The following is an 18691-nucleotide window of genomic DNA, read 5'->3' as shown; positions in this document are numbered from 1 at the left end:
ATGATGAATTCTGAACGGAAACAAAATGAAACACACACACTCACACAAACAAAGTGAAAATTTTTACAGGTGGGAAATAACAACTTTCATTACAAAAATAAAACTTTTTTTTTGGTAAAGTGCAAAAAAATAATAAACCAGAAAACAACAAAATTCTCATGTTACGGATATTCAACATTCATTTTCTATTTGATTTGGATTGATTAATCAATTTTTTTTCCATCTTTGCCGTATTTCATTTCATTTCAATTCACTTTCAATCTAGAAAATTTTTCCGTGTTTTTCCAATGAAATGAAATGAAAAAAATATTTACCGCTCAAGGGTTGTTGTTGTTGCCGTCGTTCATATATCAGGATGAGGAAAATCAATGAACAGGCAAATATCGCAATTTTTCCTCTGTTTTCTTCGACATTCTGACCAATGACCGATCAACCGTTCTATGTTAGATGAAAAAAAAGAAAAATTCACCACACAAGCGCTGGCATCGAAAAAGAAAAAACAAATCCAATCATTTCGAAACAAGAAAAAATTTTTTTTTTTATTATATTTGTCTTTCAATTTTCAATTGTGAGAAAATTTTTTTTAGTTCTGGTTTCGTTGTGTTTTTTTTTGTATTTTTTTTTGTATTGATCACAACAACAAAAGAAGAGGAAAAGGAAAAAAAAAGACTGAGGTGTTGCAATCCAAAATCTCACCAAAATCAACATGACAATGAATTTGAAATTTTTCATTTTTCAAAATGAAAAATGAAAAGAAATTTTTTTTTTTTTTTAGCGAATCAAGAAATAATTATCATCATCATATTGAAATTCCGCAATAATCGATTATTGCGTTCAATCTATTGAAATTTATCAATCAATTTTTTCCCTTTTTTTCAAAAAAAAACTGGTCAGATTGACGTCAACATTATCGTTCGTTTGTTGTGTAAAATTTCCGTCCAAAACACAAAACAAAAAATGGATGAAAGAGAAATTTTTTTTTTTTAATCAATCGAATGTGCTGACATCATTATCGAATTTTCAATGTTTTGTTACTGGTTCATCCATAACATCAATTGTGAATTGTTGAGAATTTTTTTTTCAAATTAATTTTTTTTTTTGCTTGCCTGTTCATGTAGAAAGGATGTATGTAATTTCTTGTTTGTTGATAATTCAGAAAATGAAAAAAAAAATAATAAAATAATTATCAAATTACATCAATCAAAGTTATTTTTGTCGATATATAATGATGATGATTATGATGATGATGATGACCAACGCGTGTACAGAAGCTTTAAAACAAAAAACACACACACACACACCTTGTTGTAATTTTCCAGAAAATTACAACAACAATGAATAAATGAATGAATGAATGAATAAATATTTATTTTGTCCACCATTTGATTGTTTGGTACGATCATCGTCATTTGTGCTTTGCTTTTTTTGTTCATATTGATGAATTAATCACCAATGTGAACGACATTTCAAGGATCGTGTGTACAAAAATGAAACAACAAAACAATAAAAATTTCAAGGAATTTTTCTTGAAAATGAATTGAATGATTTATTTTTTACGTTGTTTTAAAAAAATTTAAAAAAAAAATTCACGGCCAGACAGTGTCGTCATCTGCTGTCGAAGATTGGAGGTAAACAAATTTTGTCCAAGAACGAACAAAAAAAGAAAAAAATTCATTCGATTCATACACAATTGTTGATGGAAGAGAAGGGAAAAAAAATTTCAATATATCAAGAAGCATCATATGCAATTTCGGTAGATGAATAATTTGATGATGAAAACGCAGATGATGATGAAGAAAACACACATACCAAATGTGTGTATTCAAGGATAGTCTAGTACAATACATTCATTCATTCAATCAACCCACCAACCTACCAATCATCAGCCATTCTTAATTTACAATTTCCATTTACAATTTCAATTTTCATTCAATCAATTCAACCAATCAACTTAATTCTGTAATTTTTTTTCTGGTAAAAAAAAGACATGAAAAATTTTTTTCCCGTTTTTTATTTTGATTTTAAAATTTTCAATTTTCTGCTGATTGCCTGTTGTTGTCGCTGTTGTTGTTGTTGTTGTTGATTGCGAAAATTTTCGCCAAATAATGATAAGTTTTAGGTAAAAAGAAATTTTTTTCCAATTTTAATTGAGTTTTAATTTTATGCACACACAAAATCTAAACAACAACAACAACAAACAAACGTAAACAAGAATTTTATTCTAAGAAAAACGTACACATCAACATAAACAATTGCCTCAAAAAAACTGCATGTGACGAAACGAAACGCAACGAAACGAAACGAAAAAAAAATCGTCATAAACCAACAACCCCCTCCCCCACCACCACCAGGCAATATTTTAAATATTTCCATCTTAATTTGATAATGATTAAACATTGTGTTTTCGCTCACAGGTGAAATCCTCGTCTGTGTGTGTGTGTGTGTTTATTTTCAAATGTACCTCTCTCTCTCTATCTTACACACTTACATACACACACACACAGAAGATTAATATACGTAATGGAATTTTTGCTGATATTGAACAGGATTAGATAACTATTTTTAACTCCAAAAAAATGATGATGATGATCATCATCATTGAATTTAATTTCCATTTTCTCCATTTATCGATTGATGCAATCATCGATCCAACCAACCAATCAATAATCATCTGATCATCGTCATCGCCTTCATTATCATTTTTTTTTTTTTGAAAATTTTTATTTGGTTATTACATCTGAATTTATTTTGTTTTGTAATTCAATGATGAATGATGATAATTAACCTGTTTTGTATACAGTTTAGTTGATTCATTTCAAATTTTTTTTTTTGTAAAAAAATTCCTGGAATAAAAATTCTAGCGAATATCGTATGATAAAAGAAAAAAAAACGATGGTAATGAGATTTCCATTATCATTAAATGGTGTGAGTGCAGCCTGGTGTGTGATATATAAACAAACACAAATTGATTGGATAAAATGAAGAAAAGAAAAAGAAAAAATAGATTGGTTGAAAAATTCAAGGGCAATTTTTGTGAATGCACTTAATCAGTGCATATTATTTTTTTTTTCATAATAAAACTGGACATCAATGATGATGATGATGATGTGAAATATTCAACATGAATTATCCAACGATAATAGTAATGGATGTGTAAACAACATGGTGATTATAAAAGAATTTTAGATTGACGTAATTTTTTTTTTGCTTTTTTTGAAAAAAAAATTCAATATCATAAATTATTAGATAATGAATTTAAGTGAAAAAAAACAAGTTTTGCACTTTGAAAATCGAATCAAATGAAATGAAAACGCAATGTGTTTCTATTTTTAGCTCTTTTAATCACCAATTATTTTTTTTTTAATCTTCACATCATCATCACCATCATCATCATCATCATGTCCGGTATCATCTCGATTCATTTTTTTTGTGTTTTATCAATTTATTAATTTGAAAGTAAATTGAACAAAATTGAATAAAAATACAAAATACAAAATATTAGTCTTTATTCAATGATTAAAAAAAAAATTCCGTGTGTGTGTGTGTTGAAAAGAATATTCTGTCTGAGTTGGTGTGTTTTTTTTCTGCATTTGAGATTAATGAATCCAGAATCACATTTTTATTTGATTCCAAAAATTAGTCAAGTGTATTCATGTGTGTGTTTTAAAATGTTTTTTTTCCGGTTTTTTGGTTTTCAATCAATTTCCATTTGCCCACTTGTTGTTTGATTTTATTGAACTTTTTTCGCCACAAATTGTATTGATCCATTTGTTGTTGTCGTTGTTTTTGTCACTGTGGTTGTTGTTTTCGTTTTGCCATTGGTAAAATGACGTACAGCAGATTGAATTTTTTGTCTCGATCCTTTTATAATGTATGTCCAGATGAAAAAATTTATGAACAATACGGCAAACAAACCATATAATGTAACACCGGTTATCAATACCGATAATGATGCATCACATGGTAGGCCAAGTAATTTTCTTTGCAATGCTTTACAATTGACAAATAAACCGGCAAACATTTGTGCAATTTGCAATGTAGTGATTGTTAATGATATACGACGTGGTACCTGAAAACCGGCCACTTTCAATGCATAATAGCTATACATTAATGAATGGACAAAATAATTCATATTACACATCCAACGTGCTGTGGCCGGTGCATCCGAAAACACGAACCACGAATAATTCAATGTCAACAGATGATGGATCCAATGTAATGCTATCAAAGGTTTTTTACGCATCAACACAAATGCTGTATCAAATAATTCAATCGATTTGGACAATGTGAACATTAAATACCAAGCGGATAATCGATAATCCTAAAAAAAAATTGGAAAGAAAAATGAAATGAAAAAGATAAAACAAAATTGATTATCAAAAGTGTCGATTTTCTGTCAAAAGAAAAAATTTCGCAATTTTTTTTCTCGTTAAAATGAATTTTTTTTTGTTTTGTTTTATTTAATAATCAATAAAATTAATCAAAGTACAAGGTGATTTGTTGGAATTTGAAAAATTTTTTTTCTTTTATTTAAAACTGATAGATTGATAGTTAGAGAGAGAGAGAGAGAGAGAGAGAGAGAGAGAGAGAGAGAGTTCAGGGATATACTGAGAAAAAATCAATAAAAAAAACGAACAGAGAGAGATTATTATACAATATTTGTCAATGACAGATGGACAATTTCTAATTTTCAAAAATCAAAAATCAGCTTTTCATCTCGTAAAATTTAATAAATTTTTTATCCATTCACACACTAGCTCAATGGCCAGTTGCACAATTTATCTCCAATATGATCATGATGATGATTCCATTTGATTTATAAATATAAATGACCATAGGTCATTGCTATGATTTTTTTTTCGTTTGCTTGTTTTTTTTTTGTTATCAAACGAATGAAAAAAAAAACAAGAAGCAAAAGAAAAAAAAAATTAAAATTTCATTATCAAACATGTGCGGCTGCTGATGACAGATGGTGATTATGTAATCGTTCAGTTTCTATTTTTGTTTTGTTTTTGTTTTTGTTTTTGCTTTGTGGCAATACAACAGTAGTGGTAGTTTAGTGGTAGTAGGGTAGAATTTTTGTTTTCTCATCGATTAATTCTAATGATGATAATCAACAATGAATAAAAGTAAATCAATCGATAACGAATGAATGAAAAACAATTGATTTGATTTTGACAGTGATCACATGATCATCAAATTGGACAAAAATGAAAATTCATCTATTCAGTCTACAATCGATTATTTGTCATTTGGAATGAAAACAAAAAACAACAGCAACATTTCAAGATTGATTGATTGATCGATATAGATTAAGTGATCATCATCATCATCATCATCATGTGGTTAAGCTATAAAGAATTCTAAACACACACATAAACAATGACAATGGACAATGGCTATCGATAATGAGATTGTCAACAATAAAAAATAAATTGTCCTACTGCGTGTGTGTGTGTGTGTGTGTGATACACACTTGTTGATGATTTATATATTTCATCCATACGAAAATAAAAATAAAAAAATCAATCGATCGTCTACTCAGTTGGAGACATTGAAATTCAAAAAACAAAAAAATGATAACAATGTGTGTGACCGACCGGATATTTGTGTGTGTGTGTGTGTGGACAACATTCTTGTTTTTTTCCATTTCATTTTGATTGATGATTGATTGATTTCTTTCCCTATTTTCTTTTACATTGGATTATTTGTTTTGTTTTTTCTTTTGCCCCCTCCCGACGACACACCGACACACACAATGAAATTACCGATTGAATGAATTACGGGATTTTTCTTTCTGCTGTTTCAATTCGGTTTTTGATTGTTTGTTCTCATCATTTTCTCTTTTTTTTTTTTGCAACCAAACAAACAAATAAACATCATGTTTTTTTTTGTTCTTTCATTTTGAATGAAAAAAAAACACACACACACACACATGCATGCATACACAATCGAATTGTATAACGAGCGTGTGAATACAATAAAACTGAAAACCGATTAACAATCGATTTTGGAAACACTTGAATATATAAAGTAAAGATTGATGTGTCAAGTGTGAAAGTGTCAAAAAAAAAACAGGACAAACATCACCACTCAATCATCAATTTGTTTGGTATTTGGATCATCATCAGCATCATAAAATCTGAAGACCTGAAACTGATTTCCGTTTGGTCAAGTAAATGTTTAAAAACAATACGATAACAAAACAGAAAACGAATATATGTAAACCCAAGCATAGCCATTTTATGGATGATTTGTGTGACTGTGCGTGAGTGTAAATCTTTTACTTGTATGACTTGATGATTGTTATTTAATAATCATCATCATCATTGAAAGACCCGATATATATAAAATATAATTCCGTTATTCATGAGAAAGAAATGAAATGAAATGAAAAAAATCGGTCAACAAGTTATATATCGAATGAATGAATGAATGAATGAATGTTTGATGAAGCATGGAAATGAACAAACAAGAGAAGACGATGAACTCGTGAACAATATGAGAATAATATCAAGCTGTGAGATGTTCAAATGGAAAAACAAAACAAAAAACAACGCAACAAGTGGTTAATGTTTTTTTTGTTGTTGTTGTTGTTGTTGCTGCTGGTGGTGGTGGTGGATGAGATTATCATTCATTTATTCATTCAACAAATCGGGAATTTCAACGAGAAAAAAAATCCATATTTGTATTCGAGTGTAATAATACCCGTTTATGGCGATGATGATGAAAAGCAGAAATAAAAATTCAATTATCTAACCACGAAAATCATTGCAGAAAAAAAACAATGGCCATAAATGAAGCGAAAAAAATAATAATAGAAAAAGCGGTAAATATAACCCCGTTTTTTTTTTTTTTTGATTGTGTGAGTGTGGTAAATAACTGACCACATTGAGAGAAAATAAAATGCAAAATAATTAATAAATTAGTAGTGTTTCTGATTGATCAATTAGTGATTGGTCAATTTTTTTTCTTTTAAATTCCAAGATGACTGGCCAGAAAAAAACGAGTCAATGGCTAATGACCACACATGCAATTATGTTGAATCTATTTTTAACACACAAAATGTCTCTGATTATTATCATGGCAATGTTCCGGTCATCATCATCATCATCATCAAAAAAAATGGTGATGAGCAAGAAGAAACATTCAGATAGATAGTGAGATTTATGGCATGGCCAAAAATTTTCTTATTCATTTTTTTTTTGTTGTTCATGCGAATCTTCACATCTTTTGATGATGAAATCCAAAAAGATGGAGGCAACAAAAAAAAAACAAATTTTTTTTTATTCGTCGTCATAATGATGCTCAATCATTATCTTGGGATTATTATGAAAATAAACGACCCGAAAAAAAAGCAGAAAAGAAAAAAAAAGAATTGACCATTCACTGGACAATAGTCAAACATGGAGAAGAAAAAAAAAAATTTTTTTTTTTTTGTCGACAATGATGGCTCACCACCAATCACAACAACAACAACAACAACAACAACAACAACAACAACAACAACAAAACATAAAAATAACCCGTTAATCAGAATGATGAAAACGTTTGAAATCGACAACAACAAACCACAACAACAAACCACAACAACAACAACAAAAAAGAAATTTAAAATCATCATTGAAAAAAAAGAAGAAAAATCCTCATTCTTATTTTCATCATCATCATCGATTTGATTATCGAATTTTTTTTTATTTTTATTTTTTTTTTTGAATGAAAAACAAAAAAATTTCCATATCGATTGGAAATGACGTAGAAATTTTTTTTTTTTTGTTTTGTTTCTCCACTTTAATGACGATGACCCAATGACAATGGAAATATGTTGAAATTATGATGATGATGGTGATGGTGATGTAACAAAAACGCTAAATCAAATAATAAAATTATGTTTATTTACTACAAATAGTCATTCTCCTCTGTGTGTGTCTCGATGTTTGTGTCTTGTCCTCATTATTAGGATGTGCAGTTGACATTTTTTTTTTCATTTTTTTTCTTTATTGTAACAATTTTTAGCTACTGTGTGTGTGTGTCTGACGGTAAATTGTCACGAGAAAAAAAAATTTTTTTTTGTTAAAAATAGCATCGTTGGGGACATACACACACACACACACACACACACACAAACAAAATGATAAGACTTTGTTTTTCATTTTGTTGTACTGGTGGACAATGGCAAATGATAATAAAATGTTTCTAATAATCATTCGTTCGTTTGCTGTTGTATGCAAAAAAATAGAGGATATTGGAAAATTTCCGGTTTTTTTGCGTTTTTATCTTGTCTGAAAAGTTGAACAAAATTGAAATTTTTTTTTTTTTTTTTGGTTCTGAGAATTCAAAATTTAGTGCAAAATGAAAAAATTCGTTCAATCAATCGATGATGGTGTGTTGATAATTTTTATTTTTGTTTTAAAATCAAATCTCAGTGGAAATTTAAAAAAAACATACATACACACACACACACACACAAACCAACAAAAATATGTACAGTATAAAAAATTGAACCAGAAATAAACTTTCAGACTAATGAACCGAAACTGATGATTATTATCATCATTTTTGGTTGTTGTTGTTGTTTATTAATCCCACACACACACAAACAAACAATTAACCTGTTTACCAATCAACCGCCAAAACAAATTACAAATCAAGTATGACTAATGATTCTATAGTGATTTTTTTCTGGATTTTTTTTTTGTTCGAGATAAAATGAAAAAAAAAACAAAAAAAAAATTTTTTTTTTTGGGTACTCACAAAATAATACGTCGATTTACTATAAGAATGTGCCAGACCATGATGATGTAATACATGAATGAATTCCGGTAGACAACGAAACGTGCCTATAATACTGAATATTGCCAGACCAAAATTCCAAACGATTAATATGGGTTTCATTTGAAATGGTTGCCGATGTTCCATCCATTTTCGTAACAATAAAATGGCCACAATATAAACAATGGACAGATAAAATGAATAATACCAATGTGAAAGATTACGATGAATGAAATCGGCATTTTCGCGTAAAAATTCTTCAATAAAAAATGAATTTGCCACTCCAGGAAATTTTGTTAGATTCAATTCAAATTCATGATGTTTACCAGGTACGTAAACATGAAAATAATGATAACGAATATCACGATAATTGGTAAAGTTGAACATTTTGTTTTTTTTTCTGTTACTTGTTGCATAAACCGGAGAATATTCAATTGAAATTGGTGGGCGTATTTTTGGGCGTATGATTGTGAGTATGTAAGTATGTGTGTGTATGTGTGTGTGTGTGTGTGGGTGGATTTAATTGGGTGAGAAACTTGAGAATTTTTTTGTTGTTGTTGTTGTTGTTGATGATGATTTGTTGGGATTTTCGTTGTTATCGTTGCTGTTGTCGATGTCGTAGATGATGATGATGGTGCGTTCGTTTTATGGTCAACAGAAAAAAAAATACAAAAAAACAAAAAAGCAACAGTAACGATGGCAAATGAGATTTGAAGAAAAAAAAAATCAATCCAAATTTCTCTCACTCGAACACACACACACACACACACACTTTCTCTTTACAGTTTTTTTTTGTTTGGGCTTAACTCTTAAATGCCTTTAAGCTAGGCAAAGAAGGACTAGTTTCTTTGATGTTCAAAAATCAAAAAAAAAATAAAAATATGATTTACAGTACGAATCTCCTTCTTTTTTTTTCGTACAGTACAGCACTTGAAAGAGAGAGAGAGAGAGAGAGAGAAAACACTTATCAATTTGAATTCAAATTATTCAAATATGAATCGAAAAGATGTGAAATTAGAATTGTCGATCAAACAAATGGTTGGAAAAAAATGTTCTGATCATCATCATTTATATATATATGGTCTGGATTCACGTTTATTCATGAAAAACGCAGACCCATCCTTTCAGTCATAAATGTGTGTGTGTGTGTGTATGCGCTTAATACAGTTAATTTTGATTATCTTTTTTTTCAATGTTCATAACAACAACAACAACAACAACATGGTGGATTCATGTTGATGATGATGATGATTGTTGTTTGTTTGTTTCTTCAAGCAAAAGCGGTAAAGGTGGTGCTTATGGTGGAAGAGGATGATAATGACGATAATAATAAGGTTTCAACAACAACAACAACAACGAAAAAAAAAATCCTCATCCTCCTACCTCTCTCTCTCATTTTTTTCTCGTTTTTTTTTGCCATTGGGTATGTTACTCTTGCTTTTTTTCACCATTTTTTTGTGGTTTTTTTTCAAAATAGAATATTATCGTACGTACATGATAATGATGATACTATCGATCGATCGATTGATTGATTAATTCGTTTGATCGAATCAATCGAAATATTACATTATCTTAATCATTTGTCAATGAAGAAATAATTTCTTAACAAGATATGTAATCAAGAAAAAGAACGACGATCAAGATGAAGATGAAGATGAAGAAGAAGAAGAAAAAAAACCTAAAACAATGAGGATTTTCCATCGTTTCATAGTTCACATTGGCTAAATGTGAAAATTTTCTTTGTTTTTACATACAACAGACCACAAATGTCATTGTCTTTCATTAATCACTTGTCAATCATTTTCTTATGAAATTATTGGCGTTTTTGTTTTTTCAAAAGAAAAATTTCTAAAATTCAAAGCAAACTCCAAACGAATTTTTTTTGTTGTTGGAATTCTTGCAAATTTCAATTTAAAAAAATGAAATTCCACAAAAATTTCATTTCAGAAAAACGATGAACGTATGTGAAACGGAATTTTTTTTTCATTTTCTTCCAAAAATCAATCAATTTGCGTCAATTTTTTTACGTTTATTTTTTTATGGTGGTGGTGGTGGAAACGACATAAATTAAAAAAAAATGTATTGACCACAACAGAAAAGAAAAAAAAAGAAAAGAAAAGAAAAAAAAACAGAAACAGAAACAAACTAGCTACTTGAATTTTTTTTTTTTTTAACAAATACGCCAGGATGTACATTCAAAATTGACATTGAATGTATGATCAGTGACGTCAAGAATCGGAATTGGAAAAAAAACAGATGAATCGAATAGAATAATCAATTATTCATGTAATAATTTTTTTTTTAAATTTCCATTTTCCAGTTTAAAAAAAAAATTCATTCATTTAATTGTCATCATCAGCATCCGTAAACGTAGATAAACGTTTTTTTTTTCTCTCGTTGGAAAGAAAAAAAAACTAGCAACATCTACCGGTGGAAATTATAATAAAATAATGATGATAAAATGTGTCATATGTTTTATTTTTCTGTCTGTAATTTGATTGATTTTGTCGTAATTGTCGAATCGAAAATTGAAACAAAAATATTATTGTCATCAAATCGATTGATTGATGACAAAAAACCGAGGTAGGTTTTTTTTTGTTACCAAGAAAATTCTAAATTCTTAAATTACCCCCCCCCCCACCTATTACAGATAGATAATTTCGAATAGATTTATTCCATTTTCAAAAAAAAAATAAAAAATAAAATCCACAATGGCAAATTTAGCACCAATATTTGCAATGATAATAGTGATCATATCGATGGCATTATTTCATTCTGTACATAAAATCGATGAAGGACATTCAGGTGTCTATTATCGTGGTGGTGCCTTATTAACACAGATATCTAGTCCTGGTTTTCATCTAATGATACCACTCATTACGACATATCGTTCCATTCAGGTGACATTACAAACAGATGAAGTGAAAAATGTTCCATGCGGTACTTCTGGTGGTGTTATGATTTATTTTGACCGTATCGAAGTGGTGAATATATTGCATCCATCCGCTGTTTATGATATTGTTCGGAATTATACAGCCGATTATGATAAAGCATTGATATTTAATAAAATTCATCATGAACTGAATCAATTTTGTTCAAGTCATTCATTACAAGAAGTTTATATTGATCTTTTTGATCAAATTGATGAAAATTTACGAACGGCCATTCAGAAAGATTTGAATGAATTCGCACCTGGTCTTACCGTACAAGCGGTACGTGTTACGAAGCCAAAAATACCCGAAGCAATACGGAAGAATTATGAAATAATGGAAGCAGAAAAAACTAAACTAATGATATCGATACATCGACAAAAAGTTATTGAAAAAGATGCCGAAACTGAACGTAAAAAAGCGATTATTGAAGCTGAAAAAAACAGTCAAGTTGCACAAATTATCAATGAACAAAAAGTGAATGAAAAAGAATCGATGAAAAAAATGTCCATAATCGAAGATGAAATGCAATTTAATCGTCAAAAAATGCATGCTGAAGCAGAATTTCTGACGAAAGCAAAACTTGCAGAAGCCAATGCTTTGTTATTAACGCCTGAATATTTAGAATTAAAACGTTATGAATCTATTGCTGCCAATGCAAAAATGTATTTCGGTTCAAATATTCCACAAATGTTTGTTGCTGAACAATCGGCTCAATCCACTCATCAATCATCATCATCGATTACAGCCACGGATAATCCAGCCACAATGATGATGAATATGACAACGTCGTCGAAAAAATCGTCCATCGCCTAAAAGCAAAAAAAAAAATCTACAAATTTCCATTGTCATTTTTTTCTTTTTCTTTTTCCTCACCCAGCAATAAAAATAAAAGAAAAGCTAAATTTTTATTTGACCGGAAAAAATTAAAATTTCATCGATGAAAAACAAATTCGCCTATTAACACACGATAGGTTAATCAACTTGATTTTTCTTTTTTCACCAATACCCGTCTGTGTTCCCCGGTTTTTCGAGAAATATAGCGGCACAGTTCGAAGTTAGTTTACAAACTGAAAGTAAAATTATTATTATGTTATTTTCTGTGCTTCCCAAACCAGGGGTGGAATATTTGAGTACCCGATAAAATTGATTCAAAATGGACATGCGCAAAAACAGTTAATATGCAATGAGCCAGCAAAAAAAAAAATCAAATTCAGACGACGGTTTGTAATTTCTATAAAGTCCATCAAAGTTTTATTAAATTTCGTGTTCGGGTGTTGCCCAATTGTTCACGATTTCATTTTTATTACCACCGATCAATAATCGATTGATTGACAACAAACATCCACATCAATAAAAAACAATCGAACGATTTTTTTTTTGGTATAAAAACATCGATTATCGAAATACGACGATTAATTCAACAACAAAAAAAGCAACGAATAAAACGCTACGAAAATGAGTAGTTGTCATGATTTTGATGAATTTCCATTTCAAGCTTTGCTGCCGAAACGTGAAACACAAGCATCTTCATTTTTAGCTAAATATCCATCATTCGATGGCCGTGGTGTACGTATTGCTATATTTGATTCTGGTGTTGATCCTGGTGCATGTGGTTTATCGGTTACCAGTGATGGTCAACCGAAAATCGTTGATATGATGGATGCCACAGGTGCTGGTGATGTTGATACATCTACGATAGTTGAACCAGACGCTGATGGTTATATCGTTGGTTTAACGAAACGTAAACTAAAGGTTTGTTTTGGTTTTGGTATAGTGACCAAAAATAGAAAAGCCTAACCATCTACTTTTTTTTGTTCTGCAGATTCCAGATGATTGGAAAAATCCAACAGGCAAATATCATATTGGTGTGAAAAATATTTATGAATTATTTCCATCAACATTACGAGCGCGTGTGAAAAAAGATTATCTGGAAAAAGAATTCCTGCCCAAACATAAACCATTTTTGGCTGATGCTTTAAAACGTTACGAAACATTTCGTTTGAAACATCCAGATGATGAAAATATCGAAAATCAACAAGAAAGAATCAATGTTATGTTGGAACGTGAAGAATTAAAATCACAGATTGATTTATTGAAAGATGCACAAGCGAAAATTTCTGATCTTGGGCCAACATTCGATTGCATTGTGTTTCATGATGGTGAATATTGGAAAGCCTGTATCGATACAACTGGTGAAGGTCGACTAGATGAATGTACCATTTTAGGTAATTATCGTCAGTGTCTTAGATATGGAACAATTTCAGATCGTGATAAATTCAATTATGGCGTTAATATTTATGATGATGGAAATCTTTTGGAAATTGTTGGACAATGTTCAAATCATGGTACACATGTTGCATCGATTGCTGCAGCAAATTTTCCAAATGATCCAGATAGAAATGGCATTGCACCTGGTGCACAGATTGTATCCATTGTTATTGGTGATAGACGTATTGAAACTATGGAAACAGGATCGGCTATTATTCGTGCATTTATAAAAGCTATTGAATCTGGTTGTGACGTGATCAATATGAGTTATGGTGAATCTGGCCATTGGGCTGATGGTCGTTTATCAAATCTGGTAAATGAATTAATCAATAAACACGGACTTATTTATGTGGTGGCGGCTGGAAATTCTGGTCCAGCTCTTACAACGATAGGAGCATTGAATGCCATGCAACCAGATAAAATAATCAGTGTTGGTGCATATGTTACACCGGATATGATGTTGGCTGAATATTCGATGCTTGAAAAATTGCCAGGATCCGCGTATTCATGGACATCACGTGGTCCAGCTTGTAATGGTGCTCTTGGTGTTTCGGTATGTGGCCCCGGTGGTGCCATTACATCTGTAGCAAATTGGGCACTCAAAAGTGGCGCTCTAATGAATGGAACATCGATGGCTTCGCCTAATGTTTGCGGTTGTGTAGCACTGTTGTTGTCAGCCGTGAAACAACGGTCCATCCCATACACACCGTATTCCATAAAGATGAGTTTGGAGAATACTGCATTGAAAGTACCAAATTTCGAACCAATATCACATGGAAATGGAATGGTTCAGGTGGAAAAGGCTTTTGAACATTTATCCACTTTTGATCGTCAACTTGGTGAACGTAATATGCATTTTCGAATTACATGCAGTGGCAGTGGTCAATCAAATAATGAAATGGGAATTTATCTTCGAGAATTGGAACAAACACGAAAACCATCCATGCATACGGTGACAGTTACACCGGAATTGTTTAAAGATAAAAATCAAGATGATAAAATCAATTTTGAAATGAATTTCAATCTAACCTGTTCGGAAACATGGGTAAAATGTCCCAAATATTTGAATCTTACTTATACGGCTCGATCATTTCAAGTTCGTATTGATCCAAGCTCATTGGTCGATGGCACTTTCAATCAAACATGGATCGAAGCCTATGATGTACGATGTTGTGAAAAAGGACCATCGTTTAAAATTCTTGTCACTGTCATCAAACCATTGGTCATGTGAGTAAACCGAAAAAAAAATTTCATTTTTTTCCGATTAATAATTTTCAATATTCTTATCCATTTAGTGAAAATGATCGATATAAATTTACGGAAATTTTTCGTGCCGGTCATATTAAACGAGTTTATGTAGCGGTACCGGAGAATACAACATCAGCTCGTATTATGATACGTAATAATCATTCTACAGAAACTGGAAAATATGTTATTCACACACAACAATTACCGACACAAAAACGTTTTAGTGATCATGAATTTCAAAAATTTTTTCCCATTCCACCAGCTTCAGATATACGTTATAATTTTGATGTCATCGGTTCACTGACAATGGAAATTTGTTTTGGTAAATGGTGGTCATGTTCAGTGGATACTGAGACTACTGTTGAATTGGAATTTGATCGTATCAATTTAGTTAACACATCGAATCATTGTGGTATTGTTGCCAGTAATTGTATCACACGTATTGATGTGCGAAATTATGGACAACAAGTCGTGAAGATAAATCCATCATTGAAATTTAAAAAATTTTATCATTCAATCAAACCAATGGATTCCAAGATTCGACCACTTGGTTTTCGTGATGTATGGCCTGAAGGAAAAATTATTTATGAAATAATTTTAACTTATTCACTTAAATTGGTAAGTATTGATTTGAATATTGATGATAAAATTTAATTTAATTCTTTTTAACCAAAAAAAAAAAAACCAGTTGAAAAGTAGTGAATTTCGGATATCATTTCCATTGTTATCGGATTGCTTGTATGAATCTCCATATGAATCACAATTATGGATGTTATTCGATATGAATAAACAGCATTTAGCAACAGGTGATGCTTATCCATCAAAGGTTTGTTTTTTTTTTTTTTTGATTTTTGACGATTTTTGTTTCAAATTTTAAGTAATCCATGTATTTTCATTTTTTTCCCACTAAAATGATCATCAATTTATTAGTATAACGTTAAATTGGAAAAAGGTGAATACAAAATATTGCTACAGATACGACATGAGTCTATCAAACAATTGGAACATTTGCAAGAATTACCATTGCAAATCATTCATCAATTACGTGATGCAATAACATTGCCAATATATTCATCACATTATCAAGCCATTATTGGTAATGAAAGTAAAAAAGCAACATCGATTTCATTGCCACCAAATATAACTGTACCGTTATTTATATCGAACATTTCAAATGGGTCATGTATAATTGGATCGAAACAGATTCCAGTGAAATTTCCGGGAATATTTTGTAGTAATATTACACTTTCCAACAATGATCAACAAGGAAAACATTCGACAAATTTTCCTATTGAATTAATGATTGATTGTGATGGATCATCATCGTCTGTAGCGGCAAATAAAAATAAATCTTCAGCTTCATCATCAACTACAACAACAACAACAGCTGCAGCTACTGCGGTAGCATCACCGTCTTCAACGGACTCAACAAACGATTCAAAATCATCTCCCCTCGCTACCACAGCCAAAGCTGATAAAGATTTAAATGAAATAAGAATCGGTCTCATTGCGAAATTGGATAAAAATTTACAAGGAAAATATCTAGAAATTCTTGAAGCCGACCCAGCCGTTGCAGTGGATTCACGATTTTTATTGGCCAAATTACAAGCTCGTTATCAGGAACCGATCAAAAATCCACATTCAACAGCCAGTTGTGATGCTGAAACCATTGATAAAGCCAAAGAAGATGGTGGTGATGATTGGCAATATTACAAAGAAAAAGAACTGCAAGAACAAATTGAAATGGCGAATAAAATTCTCGAGCCAATGATTCAAGATTTTCTTCAAACTTATACTACTCTCAAATTGGATACAAAACGAATTCTTGTTTCACAATCAAAGGCCAAAGAGTAAGTTTTTGGTTTATTTTGCAGAATTTGAATTTACAAAAAAAAAAAATTTTTTTGTTTCAATGTTTTAGAATCGAAAATAATAAATCGATAGTTTTGGACACTTTGGTCATAAAAGGTGTACAATTATGTCGATTGATTAAACATCGCCGTGCTCATTGTCCGGACGTTGAGATTGCAAATTTATATGAAAATATTGAAGATGTTTATGGAAAATTATCATTACTTGTTGATAATATTTATAGTGATTCGAAAACTTTACCATTTGCTGAAAAACATTTACTTCTCAATGGTCATTATGCACGTTTCATAAAGATTATGCTCAAAAAACAGGATGAATCATCCGCAACCACGTCATCAACTTTGGTACCAAATGAAAATGGCTGTGAAAGCACTAGTGATGGAGATCCATTCTGTTCAAATAAAATGGACAATGAACATCGTATAATACATGCACTCAAACAGCTTGGCTGGCAACATCTAGCCAATCATTTGGAACGGCAAATTCATGTAAAATTTCCTAATGATTATCGAAAATTCTAAATTCAATCATCATTTGAATAATGATTTTGTTCATTTTAATTTTGTATCTGTGTGTGTGTGTGTGTGTGGATCTTTTTTTTATAATTATTAAACGCCTTGTTTTTTACATAATGAAATAATAAAATGAAAAATAAAATTTAATTTGAATTTATGAGAAAAGATTACAAATTTTGAATTTATTTAGAATCAAAAATAAGCAATGATGATGACCTGTGGACAGGATTTTGAAATTTTTTGAATGTCCATTATGTAAAATAGTCATCATGATCAACGTGATTGATTTGCTTTGCCTAAATCGACCAATGTATGATATGTAGAATGATTTGCTGATGTAAGATTCTGTTCTAAACGTTTGATCCATAAATCAAGCTGATTACAACATTCACGTGCTTCATTAAACAGATCCGATGATATAACCGGCGTTGATTGTATGACCAAACGATTAATTTTTTCATACAATTTCTGTGCACGTACCATTTCTTGTCTGGTCCAATCTTTACATGGTTCAAGATCATCCGTTGGTAATCGTCGAGCTTGTTTGATTAGCTGTTGAAGATCACGTTCAACGATATTCACTGTTGATGTAGTGGACATTTTATTTTCTTGGGTAAAAAAAAAATTTTTTAGTCGAATCCAAAAATTGGAAATTTCCAACTGTGGAATGTAAACTCGAAATTCGAACGTTTTTAAATTGAATTTATTTATGTTGTTGTTGTTGTTGCTGTCTTGGTCATCGACTATCGATTATCATCACAACGATCGATATTTGTATACAACGAAAAAAAAAATAATTGATAATGTTCATCATCACTTAGTCATCGCTGTCTCTCTTTCGAGATTGTTTTCTTGTTGTATTTTATTTTCTTTTGATTAGATTTTTTTTTCAATCTTCCAATATAATCGATAATCGATAATCATATCGTCAACAGTTGGACAATACATTAATGATGACTCATCGATCTCATAATCATTTCCTTTGTTGAGATTTGAAAAGAAAAATTTTCCAAAAAGTTAATTTTCTTTTTTTTTTGCAAAATTTGATTCGATTATAGAATTTTTCCACTTTCCATTCTCTTT

At 30.6% G+C, this 18691-nt stretch overlaps 4 protein-coding genes across 5 annotated transcripts; 2 read left to right on the top strand and 2 right to left on the bottom strand.

The window, feature by feature from the left end:
* Positions 1-3413: 3413 nt before the first annotated feature.
* On the bottom strand, positions 3414-9813 carry LOC124497169 (very long chain fatty acid elongase 6). Its single transcript, XM_047060790.2, has 2 exons — positions 8755-9813; positions 3414-4321 (listed from the first exon to the last, which is right to left on the bottom strand). Exons 1-2 carry the CDS (start codon positions 9157-9159, stop codon positions 3731-3733), a joined length of 996 nt encoding a protein of 331 aa, XP_046916746.2. The 5' UTR covers positions 9160-9813; the 3' UTR covers positions 3414-3730.
* A 1417-nt stretch (positions 9814-11230) lies between these two features.
* LOC124496922 (erlin-2-B) lies at positions 11231-12613 on the top strand. Of its 2 annotated transcripts, none has more exons than XM_075732571.1 (2): positions 11231-11355; positions 11423-12613. In XM_075732571.1, the coding sequence occupies exon 2, from the start codon at positions 11484-11486 to the stop codon at positions 12516-12518; it is 1035 nt and encodes a 344-aa protein (XP_075588686.1). In that variant the 5' UTR covers positions 11231-11355; positions 11423-11483; the 3' UTR covers positions 12519-12613. The 2 variants fall into 2 exon arrangements, with proteins under 2 accessions (XP_075588686.1, XP_075588687.1); XM_075732572.1 differs by having other exon boundaries at positions 11252-11359.
* Positions 12614-12880: 267 nt separating this feature from the next.
* Positions 12881-17773, top strand: TppII (Tripeptidyl-peptidase II). The gene is made up of 6 exons (XM_047060487.2): positions 12881-13457; positions 13528-15200; positions 15269-15839; positions 15910-16047; positions 16152-17071; positions 17143-17773. Exons 1-6 carry the CDS (start codon positions 13161-13163, stop codon positions 17612-17614), a joined length of 4071 nt encoding a protein of 1356 aa, XP_046916443.2. The 5' UTR covers positions 12881-13160; the 3' UTR covers positions 17615-17773.
* LOC124496924 (uncharacterized) lies at positions 17731-18208 on the bottom strand. Its single transcript, XM_047060490.2, has one exon. It carries the CDS (start codon positions 18206-18208, stop codon positions 17882-17884), a length of 327 nt encoding a protein of 108 aa, XP_046916446.2. The 3' UTR covers positions 17731-17881.
* Positions 18209-18691: the final 483 nt, after the last annotated feature.

The sequence above is a fragment of the Dermatophagoides farinae genome, chromosome 7 (assembly GCF_024713945.1).
Source record: "Dermatophagoides farinae isolate YC_2012a chromosome 7, ASM2471394v1, whole genome shotgun sequence".
Classification (NCBI taxonomy): Eukaryota; Metazoa; Arthropoda; class Arachnida; order Sarcoptiformes; family Pyroglyphidae; genus Dermatophagoides; species Dermatophagoides farinae.
The sequence above is the reverse complement of the archived record's forward strand: the minus strand, read 5'-3'. Positions and strand labels throughout refer to the sequence as shown.

Coding starts and splice junctions, on each gene's coding strand:
- LOC124497169 (XM_047060790.2), bottom strand. CDS start 9,159: ATGTTCAACTTTACCAATTATCGTGATATTCGTTATCATTATTTTCAT. Junction 4,322..8,754: donor GTAAATCGACGTATTATTTT/GTGAGTACCCAA, acceptor ATTTTTTTTTAG/GATTATCGATTATCCGCTTG.
- LOC124496922 (XM_075732571.1), top strand. CDS start 11,484: ATGGCAAATTTAGCACCAATATTTGCAATGATAATAGTGATCATATCG.
- TppII (XM_047060487.2), top strand. CDS start 13,161: ATGAGTAGTTGTCATGATTTTGATGAATTTCCATTTCAAGCTTTGCTG. Junction 13,458..13,527: donor TAACGAAACGTAAACTAAAG/GTTTGTTTTGGT, acceptor TTTGTTCTGCAG/ATTCCAGATGATTGGAAAAA. Junction 16,048..16,151: donor GTGATGCTTATCCATCAAAG/GTTTGTTTTTTT, acceptor TCAATTTATTAG/TATAACGTTAAATTGGAAAA.
- LOC124496924 (XM_047060490.2), bottom strand. CDS start 18,208: ATGTCCACTACATCAACAGTGAATATCGTTGAACGTGATCTTCAACAG.